The sequence below is a fragment of the Lynx rufus genome, unplaced genomic scaffold (assembly GCF_022079265.1).
Source record: "Lynx rufus isolate CCGP_SWC_20201006 ecotype Redwood Valley unplaced genomic scaffold, mLynRuf1.p SCAF_2, whole genome shotgun sequence".
Classification (NCBI taxonomy): Eukaryota; Metazoa; Chordata; class Mammalia; order Carnivora; family Felidae; genus Lynx; species Lynx rufus.
This window is the reverse complement of record NW_025814834.1, coordinates 59,232,134-59,244,675: the sequence shown is the minus strand read 5'-3', so window position 1 is coordinate 59,244,675 and position 12,542 is coordinate 59,232,134. Positions and strand designations below refer to the sequence as shown.

The 12,542-nt window shown below is 40.8% G+C and overlaps 1 protein-coding gene across 1 annotated transcript in view; it reads right to left on the bottom strand.

Moving 5' to 3' along the window:
- OLA1 (Obg like ATPase 1) overlaps nucleotides 1-11,996 on the bottom strand; it is a 174,639-nt gene extending 162,643 nt beyond the window's left edge. Inside the window, exons 1-2 of the mRNA XM_047084860.1 lie at nucleotides 11,885-11,996; nucleotides 10,488-10,588 (exon numbers count right to left, since the gene is read on the bottom strand). Of these exons, the coding sequence (XP_046940816.1) occupies nucleotides 10,488-10,588 (101 nt within the window). The 5' untranslated portion in view covers nucleotides 11,885-11,996. The remainder of the gene's footprint in view (nucleotides 1-10,487; nucleotides 10,589-11,884) is intronic.
- Between the last annotated feature and the right edge of the window lie 546 nt (nucleotides 11,997-12,542).

Genomic DNA, 12,542 nt, shown 5'->3' with positions numbered 1-12,542 from the left:
AAAGATACTTCACCTCCATGGTATTATTCCCAAAAGTCCATAGCATGATTTCTGTTATCAAAATATATTACAAAGTTACAGTAAAGCTACAATAGTAAAAACAATGTGGAACTAACATAAAGATAGACACAGAGACCAGTGGAATAGGATGTAGAGAGCTCAGAAATAAACCCTTACATATATGGTCGAATGATCATCAACAAGGCTGCCAAGACCACAAAATGGGGAAGAAACTGTCTCTTCAACAAATGATGTTGAGAAAACTGGACAGCCACACGCAAAAGAATGAAGTTGGAGCCTTACCTTATACCATATACAAAAATTAACTCAAAATGAATTAAGGACCTAAATGTAGGACCTAAAGCTATAATACTCCTAGAAGAAAACATAAGGGAAAGACCTCATGACATTGGACTTGGCAATGACATCTTAGATATGATACCAAAAGCACAGGCAACAAAAATTAAAATAGAAAAATGAGATTCCATCAAATTTTACAACTTCTGCACATCAAAGGAAATAATCAAGGGAGTGAGGACAACCTATATAATGGGAACAAATAATGGCAAATCATATGTCTGATAAGGGGTTAATATCCAGAATATTAGAATAAAGAACTCCTGTAAGTCAACAACAACAAAAGTAACCTTAAAAAGTTACATACATGGACAAAGGACTTGAATAAACATTTCTCTAAAGAAGATAAACAAATGGCCAATAAGCATATTAAAAGATGCTTAACATCCCTAATCATCAGAAAAATGTAAACCAAAACCACAATAAGATATTCTCTCACACTCATTAGGACGGTTATCATCAAAAAACAGAAAATAACAAGTGCTGGGCCAGATGTAGAGAAATAGGAACTCTAGTACACTATTGATAGAATATAAAGTTTTGCAGCCACTATGAAAAACAGTAAGAATGTTCCTCAAAACACTAAAAGTAGAATTATCACATGATCCAATAACTCGACTTCAGGGTATTCATACAAAATTCAAAGCAGGATCTTGAAGAGATATTTCTACTTCCATATTCATTGCAGTGTTATTCACAATAGCCAAGAGGTAGAACCAACCCAAATGTCTATCAACAGATGCATGGATAAAGAAAATGTGGTATATACATACAACAGAATACTATCTGGCCTTCCAAAGATAAATTCTCTCCCATGCTAAAACACAGATAAACTTTGAGGACACTGTGCTCATGCTCAGTGCTGAGTGAAATAAGCCAGTCACAAAAGGGCAAATACTGTATGACTCCACCTCTGAGATAGCTACAGGAGTCAAAATCATGTAAACAGAAAGGAGAATGGTGGTTGACAAGGGTTAGGGAGGGGGGGAAATGGGAAGTTGTTGTTCAATAGGTAGGGAGTTCTAGATCTGCAAGGTGAAAGAGATCTAGAGATCTGTTACCTAATAATGTGAAAACAGCCCCACTGAACTGTACACTTAAGAAAGTTTAAAGAGTAACTTTTATATTGTGTTTCTTACCATGTATTTTTTTAAGTTCACACCATGAAAAAACATCAAACTTGAAATGAGAGACATTATACAAAATACCTACATCCATTCATTTCAAAAATAAATAAAAATTTCCATGACCTTTAAAAGATCTGTACTAGAAAAAAAGGACATTAGTGGGAAACCTGGTGAAATCCAAATAAAATCTACAGTTAATAGTAAATAAATAAATGAGCAAAAAAAAAAATCTATCTGAAATTACATGGCAACACAACAACAGAGACCAGAATTCTGAAAAAAAAAACACTGAAAATTAAGATTTAAAAGAAAGCCATCTATCAAGTACTGTTAAGGGATGTAATTACTGCCGAAATAACAGTCGGGAGTGAAAAGGAGAGCAGACTTGTCATCCAAAAGATTATTCAAAACACATTAAAAAGAGAAAACAAATGGGGCTGGGTGGCTCAGTTGCTTAAGCGTCGGACTTTGGCTCAGGTCATGATTTCACAGTCTGTGGGTTCAAGCCCCATGTCGGGCTCTGTGGTGTCAGCTCAGAGCCTGGAGCCTGCTTCAGATTCTGTGTCTCCCTCTCTCTCTGCCCCTCGCCCGCTCATGCTCTCTCTCTCAAACATAAGTAAACATTAAAAAAAAATGTTTTTAATAAATAAAAAGAGAAAACAAGGGGCACCGTGGTGGCTCAGTTGGTTAAGCGTCCAACTTCAGCTCAGGTCATGATGTCATGGTTTGTGGGTTCAAGCCCCGTGCCAGGTTCTGTGCTGACAGCTCAGAGCCTGGAGCCTGCTTTGGATTTTGTGTGTGTGTCTCTCTCTCTGCCCCTCCCCTGCTTGCATTCTGTCTCTCTCTTAAAAATAAATAAACATTTTTAAAAAATTAAAAAACAAAAAGAGAGAGGAAGCAAATAATTCCCAAATCACAAATTGCCACAAAAGAGCAGGCGCACTAGAATGCTGACAAGCATACAATAAGATTTAAGTTCATTTAAAATGGTACTGGGTAGTTTGCTTTCCCTTCTACTATGAAACCACCCTCCTGCCATAAAGAGCTATAAAACTAGACAAAACATATACAGTAACAGTTTTCCGAGAGAGGACAGTATGTAGCACAGACGGTGTTCCCTGAGAGCACAACAAATGAACTAAGCTCTACAACTGCCCCCGCTCACTGCCTAAAAGTGATTTCAAAGTCACAGCACAGGGAGAGAAAACCAACAGGACCTGGTAGTCATGCCAAGTTGAAGAGACTGAGATGAGAGTATGAGGAGGCCAAACCAGCTAGGATTTATAGGGCAGGGTAATAGAAAGGAAGGAGCTGCAGAAAGAGGGGGCTCTGGAGATCAGCAGAAGGTATCCTTAAGACTACGGCTATGTAATGCTTTATATATGAATAAATCAGTCTCCAAAAGGCTGGGGGTTGCGGGGGCGGGGGGGGGGGGGCACTCAAAACCAACAGAGTGAACAATTCTTAGGCTCACACAGAGCATGGAATAGTTCACAGTCCTACCAGCCCCAGTAGAGAGATCATGTAATATAAGGGAACCTGGGTAGAGTCCTCAAAAGAGTCACATCTTAGTACGAGGGCCAAAGGAGGACAAGAACAAAAACTATTATGAATTCATAAGAAAACATAATAGGAAACCTCAAAACAATCAAAATGACACACAAATAACTAAATGCCAGAACAAAGTCCAACACGCTTTAAACAAATACTATAAATTCAGGACTCCACATAAAATCCAGTGTCTGGAATAAAAATTACAAGGTATGTAAAGAAGCCAGTAAATACAGACCAAAATCAGGATAAAAGCCAATAAATACAAACAAATCAAGTAATGATAGAGATGATAGAATTGGCAGAGAATGACCCTACTAAATATTATAAATCTTTTTAGAATTTTTTGAAGGATACAAAGGGAAATATGAAGACAATGAAGAGTGAAATGAAAGCTATGAAAACTCTGCACACAGAACTACTGTATGAAAAATACAACATCTGAAATAAAATAAAACTGAAAAACACGCTGAAAGTGATTAGCAACAGATGAGACGCTAAAAAAAGGTCAATGAACATGAAGACAGAGCAACAGAAACTATCAAATGAAGCACAGAGGGAAAAAAAGATTGGAGAAAAAAATAATCAGAGCTTCAGTGGAGTACTATTATCTAGAGGATTAACACACTTGTAAGAGTCCCAAGAGGAGGGGCAGAGAGTGGCTGGAACATTTGAAGAAATATTGGCCAAATATTTTACAAACTTAATGAAAATCATAAACTCACAAACCTAAAAATCTCAACAAACTCCAAGCAAAGGAGGCATAAGTAAAACCACACCAAAGCACATGAAAATCAAACTGCTGAAAACCAGTATCAAAGAGAAAATTTTAAAGGCAACTAAAGGAAGAAGCAAAACCTTATGCACAGAGAAACTAAGATTAAGAATAACAGTTTTCTGGGGCGCCTGGGTGGCGCAGTCGGTTAAGCATCCGACTTCAGCCAGGTCACGATCTCGCGGTCCGTGAGTTCGAGCCCCGCCTCAGGCTCTGGGCTGATGGCTCAGAGCCTGGAGCCTGTTTCCGATTCTGTGTCTCACTCTCTCTTTGCCCCTCCCCCGTTCATGCTCTGTCTCTCTCTGTCCCCCAAAAAATAAACGTTGGAAAAAAAATTAAAAAAAAAAAAAGAATAACAGTTTTCTCATTGGAAAGCTAGAAAAAAGTAGAAGATAACTTCAAAGTGCTAAAAGAAAAACTGTCCCTAGAATTCTCCCCAGTGAAAATCTTTAAAAAATGAATGTGTAACAACCACATGAAAAGATGCTCAACATTATTAGGCATGAAGGAAATGCAATTCAAAACCACTTTACACCGTGGCCATAATAAAAAAGACAGTAAGTACTGCTGTGAATGTGGAGAAATTGGAACTCACATGCACTGCTAGTAGGAATGTAAAACGGCACAGTCACTTTGGAAAAGTTATGCAGTTCCTCAAATTGCTAAACACAGGTCACCGTACAACGCAGAAATTCCACTTCTAAGTATACAAAAGAGATGAAATCATCTGTCTACACCAAAATTTGTGTATTCCAATGCTGGGGCAGAGAAAGTACCAATGGCCTGGAAAATACTGTGGTAAAAGAAAGTAGAAAATACTCAAAAAATAGAGAATAAAAGGAATATGAATGAACAGGAAGGCTCCTGACGGCCAAATATGGGCAATCTGAACAACAAAATAAGTAAAATAGTAACAGATTATAAGCAACAGAATAAACTAAGAATCCAATCGAGATAAAAACAAATTATAATCAAACACATGAAAAATGGGGAGCTCTTCCTTACAACAGAATTCTAACCAATAGAATTTCCATTAGTCCTTCTATAAATTGTTCCTACTATAAACATCGTAGTGAAAAATCAACATCATATGCTTCATGATATGATGTACTAAGAAGTACATGTCACTTCTGTACCCAAAACTGCATAACCCAAGTTAATCAAAAGAAAACATTCAGCAGACCCATCTCACGCAGTGGTAGCAACCAGAAGAGCTACCCCATGGTACGGTAAAGAAGTCTGGAATACCAAAATGTATTTCTCAAACAAAGGCAATACAATAGAGCAAAAGATAAGCTTTCCAACAAACCTGGGGCTGGAACAACTGAACATCCACATGCAAAAAACGAAAACAAAAACAAAAACAAAAAATCTGGATACAGACCTTACACCCTTCACAAAAATTAATTCACAATAGATCACAGACCTAAACATAAAACACAAAACAACAAAACTTCCTAAAGAAGAAAACCTAAATGACTCTGGGTATGGTAATGACTTTTCAGATACATCAAAGATATGACCCATAAAATAAAATAGTAATAATAGAAAAGCTCGACCTCATTGAAATTAAAAACTTCTATTCTGTGAAAGGCATGTCAAGAAAATGAGAAGACAAGCCACAGACTGGAAGAAGGTATTTGCAAAAGACACATCGGATAAAGAACTGTTATCCAAAATATACAAAGGACTCTTAAAAATCCACAATAAGAAAACAAACGGGGTGCCTGTGTGGCTCAGTCAGTGGAGTATCCAACTTTGGCTCAGGTCTTGATCTTACACTTTGTGGGTTCGAGCCTCGCATCAGGCTCTGTGCTGACAGCTTGCTCAGAGCCTGCACCCTGCTTCAGATTCTGTGTCTCCTCTTTCTCTGCCCCTCCCTGGCTCATGCTCTGTCTCTCTCTCTCAAAAATAAATAAATGTTAAACAAAATTTAAAAAAAAAAAAAAAACAAGCAACCTGATTTTTTGTAAATGGACCAAAGGCCTTAATAAATACCTCACCAAGAAGACATAGAGATGTCATATAAGCATATGAAAGATCGATGCTTCACATTAGATGTCATCAAGGAAACTCAAATTAAATTAATAATGGGATACCACTATACAACTACTAGAAAGGCCAAACTCCAGAACACTGACAACACCAAATACTGGTAAGGATGCAGAGCAACAGAAACTCTCATACAGTGCTGCTGAAATTGCAAAATGCTACAACCACTTCTTACAAAGTAAGAAACTTACAAGTTTCTTACAAAAGTAAACATTTAATTCAGCAATTGTGCTCCTTGGCATTTACCCAAAGAAGCTAAAAACTTATGTCCACACAAAAACCTGTACATGGATGTTTACAGCAGTTTTATTCGTTTCTGCCAAAACTTGGAAGCAGCTAAGATATCCTTCAGTTGATGAATGGATAAACTATGGTACATCCAGAAATGGAATATTATTCAGCACTAAAAAGAAATGAGCTATTTAAGCCATGAAAAGACATGGGGAACTTCAATGCATATTACTAAGTGAAAAGAGCCAATCTGAAAAGGCTTTAAGATTCCAACTATATGACATTCTGGAAAAGGCAAAATTATGGAGACAGTAAAAAGATTAGTGTTTGGGGAGGGTGGGTGAATAGGCAAAGCACAGAGCATTTTTAGGGCAGTGAAAATATATAGCGGGTACATATCATTTTGCATTTGTCTAAACCCATGGAAGATACAATGCCAAGAGTGTATAATGTGGACTTTGGATGATAATCATGTGTCAATGCAGGTTCATCAATTGCAACAAATGTACCACTTTGGTGGGGAATGTTGATAATAGGAGAGGCTATACACGTATGAGGTCAGGGAGTATATGTGAAATCTCTCTGCCTTTCCCTCAATTCTACTGTAAAGCTAAAACTGTTCTAAGGAATATATATATATATAGAATATATATAGAGAGAACATATATATATATGTAGACTACATATATAGACTATATATAAAGAATATATATATACATATATATAATATATATGTATACAATATATATACAACATATAATATATATGTATATATATATATACATACACACACACCCACAATAATACCCTGGCCCAAGAGGAGCTAATTTACAAAGGCTTAGTGAGGTTAAAAAAAAGGTGGGGGAGGGAGGCAAAACAAATCTAGAAACCAAATCTTCATATCATGGTTTGGTATTCTTTCTACTTCATTAAAAGCAGCCATTAAAACATGTGTCCTTATCATTAGGCCTACACACTACATCAAGGGGAAAAAAACTACCAATTGACAAATAATTCCTAAATGCCTAATAAATTCCTAATACACAGCCTAAGTGCTAGAAATATAACAATAAACAAGAACAATATAACCCTTACCTTCAAAAAATTTAAGTCCTTTTTTTTAAAAATGTTTATTTATTTGAGAGAGAGAGCACGAGCAGGGGAGGGGCAGAGAGAGAGGGAGACACAGAATCCAAAACTGGCCTCAGGCTCCAGCTGTCAGCAGAGCCTGACGTGGGGCTTGAACCCAGGATCCATGAGCTTATGCCCTGAGCCGAAGTCAGACGCTTAACCAACTAAGCCACCCAGGCATCCCAAAATTTAAGTTCTAATAGGCAGAGGCAAAGGGGTATTAAAGAGCTGATTAATTTAAATAATGCATATAAGACACTCGGAATAGTAAATGTCATACAGTAAGTGTTCAATAAAAATCAGCTATTATCAGCTGTAAATATTACCTTTAAATTTCTAAGTAATCAGCCTAATGTATACTAAGAAGAAAATCTTATTTGTCCAGATCTCTAAAAATCAAGACATTCTTTAGATGTTTTGGTACCAAATGTCCTTACTTTTGATCAGCAGGTCAGCTTTTAAAGAACTACCCCCCTCCCCAATCTATCTCTTATAGGCCTATCCAGAGGTAGACATGTCCAGTCAGTTTCCTTATACAGGAATCTGAATCACTGCAGAGGCAGCAGGAGATAAGAAATACCAGAAGTTCAGTTCATATGGCTGAGCTCCACATGGACCCATCTCTATCAGCGTTACCCTGGTTCCCATTCTTCCTGAGGTCTGCTCAGCTTGTCCTTCAATTCTATCCTTCCAATAAGTCTCTTTTCTTGCTTAAGACAGCCAGACCTTGTGTAATCTTACAAAAAACAAAAACAAACAAACAAAAACCCTGATATAGTTAGACAATGTAAAATCACTCTACGAAAAGGAGTGCTCCCAAACCCAAATGCCAAAAATCAAACTGAACATTATTAAAATGAGAAAACTTCACTATTTGTAAAGCATACCTCAATAAAACCTGGGGGGCAGGGGAGGTAGGATAACAGTGGGATGTGGGTATGTAATTTAAAAGCATAAATAGCACATTTATACTGGATAATAAAATATTTTTAGGTTATTTTCATATACATTGATTACATTATGTTCCAATACTAAAATGTTTACATAGAAAACACTTCTTAACATGTCTCAGTTTAAAGTAGTCCCATTTAGGGGCGCCTGGGTGGCTAGTTGGTTAAGCGTCCGACTTCAGCTCAGGTCACGATCTCACGGTCCGCGAGTTCGAGCCCTGCGTCGGGCTCTGGGCTGATGGCTCAGAGCCTGGAGCCTGCTTCCAATTCTGTGTCTCCCTCTCTCCCTGCCCCTCCCCCGTTCATGCTCTGTCTCTGTCTCAAAAATACATAAACGATAAAAAAAATTTGTTTTTAAATAAAGTAGTCCCATTTTTTTTTAAGTAGTCCCATTTAAAGCCAAGCTGCATTGACTGCAATGATTTTAAAATAAGATATGTTAATATCTAAAAACTGTATTACTGGTGAAATAAAGCTCACAACATAATGATCATATCTTGCTTTCAAGTTTATTGACAACACCCTACAGTACTTTGCTTAATTATTTGTTTTGCTTACATTTCCACTCTCTATTTAGTCTTACTTTGCAAGCAGCCTATATCACAGCAGGAAACCCCTTCAAAATGCAAACCTCTCCAGCTCCAGGAAAGATTGAAATTAGGACAGCCACACTTGCTCATGTTTTACATTATAAGAATTTAAGAACTGCCTTACTTGGCCATACCATGCTTCATTCACTAAAAAATCTCTAGCACAGGGGCTCCAAGGAACACATGAAAGAACTATGGTTGTCCTACTTGCCACCAATCGAAAAGCCTAAAGCACATGCCAAAATATATTCATTCACCTTAATAAACCCATACTGGATCTGAGGGGCGCCTGGATGGTTCAGTCAGTTAAGTTTCTAACTTCGCTTCAGTCATGACCTCATGGTCCATGAGTTCAAGCCCTGCATCAGGCTCTGTGCTGACAGCTCAGAGCTTAGAGCCTGGAGCCTGCTTCCAATTCTGTCTGCCCTTCTCTCTCTGCCCCTCCCCCCTCACACTGTGTGTGTGTGTGTGTGTGTGTGTGTCTCACAAATAAACATTAAAAAAACATTTTTTTTTTAAATCCATACTGGATCTGTTACCATTAGTCCACCCTCATCAGTTTTGAGACATTTGATATTTTAAGATTAGTAAAAGGTATTAAAATAGAAGGACAGGGGTGTCTGGGTGGCTCAGTCAGCTGAGCGTTCAACTCTTGATATCGGCTCCAGTCATGATCTCCCAGTTTGTGAGATCCAGCCCCCCATCACGCTCTGGGCTGTCAGCACAGACCCTGCTTGGGATTCTCTCTCTCCCTCTCTCTCTCCCCCTCCCCCACTCGCACGCACACTCTCTCTCAAAACAAACATTAAACAAAATAGGACAAATAATGAAAAAAGTAAACTGAACATCCAGGGGTACCTCAGTAGCTCAGTCGGTTGGGCATCTGACTTTGGCTCAGGTCATGATCCCGGTTCATGGGTTTGAGCCCCGTGGTGGAGTTCCGTGCTGACAGCTCAGAGCCTGGAGTCTGCTTTGGAATCTGTGACTCCCTCTCTCTCTGCCCCTCCCCCACACGTGCTCTCTCAAAAAATAAATAAACCTTAAAAAAAAATTCAAATTGCATGTGCACAGGTTATATGACAAACTCCACATATATTTCCTACCACTGCCTTATTTGCAAATAAATGATTTGTTTCAACTTTAAACACTATAAACCTCAAAGTTTTGCTCCTGTAACTTTCAGATTTAGCCACTTTATAATAGATACCCTTTTATCTAGCAACTTCCAATATTAAACTCAAACTTGTTACCTCTTTCTCCAGTAAAAATTAATCAACTTTATAGTGGGGCTTTTAGAACTACTTCTTAAATTATCCTACTATAATGGCCTCTGGCAGCCAGCCTAGGTAGGTACCTTACATACCAGCAAGCATCAAAATCAAATTTAAACTACTTCAATTCCACTTAAATTCAATACTGAGTGTCTCCCAACAGTGTTTCAAGCAAACAGAGATGATCTAAAACTTGATGTTTCAACTCTCATTGCTTCTTCTTCTAGTGTAGGGAAACAAACATAAGTAATTCAAGTTTGAACACAGTATCTGTATAGAAAGCCAAAAATAAAATACATCCAAATGAAAACCTTGTTTTGCAACATTAATATTCCAGCTTCCCAGCCTCTTTGCAATTTAAGTTTTAATTACCACATAAGTTCCCATTTCTACAACAAGACCCAAAATATTTACAAGATGAACAAGAGTAAAGCCCAACAACATTCACCTACCCAACATTTGGCAATCCAACAATACCAATTTTCAAGGAGGTTCCAAATCTTCCAATGATTGGGGGTGGTTTAATTCCATCACCTCCCTTTTTGGGGGGCATCTGAAATGTCAAAACATATATATAAACAAAATCTTTTACTATCCCCATTAACCAAAAACATTTCATCACACAAAAGATATTACTGAATAACAGATTTAAAATAAAACATACTGTATATACCAATCCAAAACTGACACAGAGCTAAATCCACTTTATTTTTTAAAAAGTATTTTAAAAGTTCTAGAAACAGGTCTGATTCTGACAGTTGTCAAAGCAGTCACTCCTGAGAAGTCCCAGAAAGATTAATCTAAAAATATGTGACACCATAAATCAAAAATAAAATTTAGCTGCCAATCTTCCATCCATATTGTTCACAAAATTCTTTCTTTCTTAACCAGATATAAGGTCACAAGAATGAAAGCATTCAGAAGCAGGAATAGAGAAAAGAGAGTCAAAGAAAACCCATTCTAGTACAACCTGCAACCAAGTCACCTCTCCCCAAACCACTCCTCGTACCTGGAACCCATTCCTTCCCATTTTCCCCACAAGCACCATTTTCACACGGATGAGCACACACCAGTATCAGAGTCTTAGCGACCACGTCTCTCCCACCTTTGGCACTGTAGATACGACTCAAGGGTCCTCATAAGCAACCTCCAGAATCTACGCTCTGGTTATTTCTAGTTCTAAATGAATCCACTAACTCTTTTTATTTACAAACTGAAACTTTCTAGGTCCCTGCTAATCTGGCTCCAAGTTCCTCCGTGCAGAATTAATCCCACTTTACTACTGCAAGCTGAACTCATGAGGACTACTAACCTCACGTTCTACAAACTAGGAACTAAAACTGTCCCTGTCTTCTGGAGCCTGCTGAACCTCCAGCGGCCACACTGACGCCCTGCTCACAAGTGGTATTCCAGCCTCTTGATCTCTGACCCCTAGGGCCAGGGACCTCCCTTCTCAGGGTCTTAACTCACACCTGTTCCCAGCTTCAAAGCCCAGGCCTCTGCAAGAGCAGAGCCTCTCCAGTCCTCTGGCCTCCTACCGAGGGGTGGCCGGCAGCCCAGCCAAAGCGGGCCTCCACCCAACATCTACCCCCGTGGACTGGGCCACTGGCCATCCGGCCTCTCAAGAAGGCTTTCCCCAGTGTGCCGGGCGGAGGCGTGGGCCGCTCTCGGGACGCGCGGCCTAGTCCAAGAGCGCCTCATTCATCCACACACCACACGTTTCCCGCTGCCCTCGCCCATCCCGGCCACCCGGCCACCCGGCCCTGGCCTCACACCGGCCTCAGGGCCACGAGCTGGGGCGCCGAAGACTCGGCGGAGGGGGCACCCGCGGGCTCGCTGAGGGACTCACCGTGCTCGGGGCGGGCGATGACACGGGGTCCCAGCGGCAGGGTAGACGGGTACTGCCGGCAGCGAGAGGAGGGAAGGAAGGAGGAGAAAGCGCAGGCCCGGCCCCTCCGCCGAGCAGCACGCACGACGGCGGTAGCGGCTGTAGCAGCAGCGGCGGCGGCGGCGGCGGCGGAACGGGCGGGCCGGGCGCCGGGCGGCACCTGCGCGCAGATCGCGCGCCCCGCCCCGCCCCTCGCTCCTGCCCACCCGGTCCATTGGCCCGACGAGCCGGGAGGCGGGAGCAGGGTGGGAGGAGTCGCCAGGCGCCAGAGCAGGCGGGAGGAGGAGCCGGAGCTGGATCCCGTCTGACTGTCTCCCCAACTCATCCCCCCTCCCGCTCCGCTGGCCCCGGGAGCGCGCGTCTTCCGCCTTCTCAGCACGTGGAGCTCCTGGGACCCAGGTCTCTGCTTCCCTCCCGGAGCGCGCCCGGCGTTGCCGCACACGCTCATTCGTTGACCTGCAGCCGCACATTTCACCCGCTGGACCTCGAAGCGCCCTCGGCCAGACCGCCCGCCCCGAGACGGGTCTCACGAGGTCTGGCGAGCAGCCGTGCCAAACTTGCGGACCTCCTGGCTGCTAACCGAGTCCTCCGGGGCCAAGACCCCAGCTTGCCATCCTTT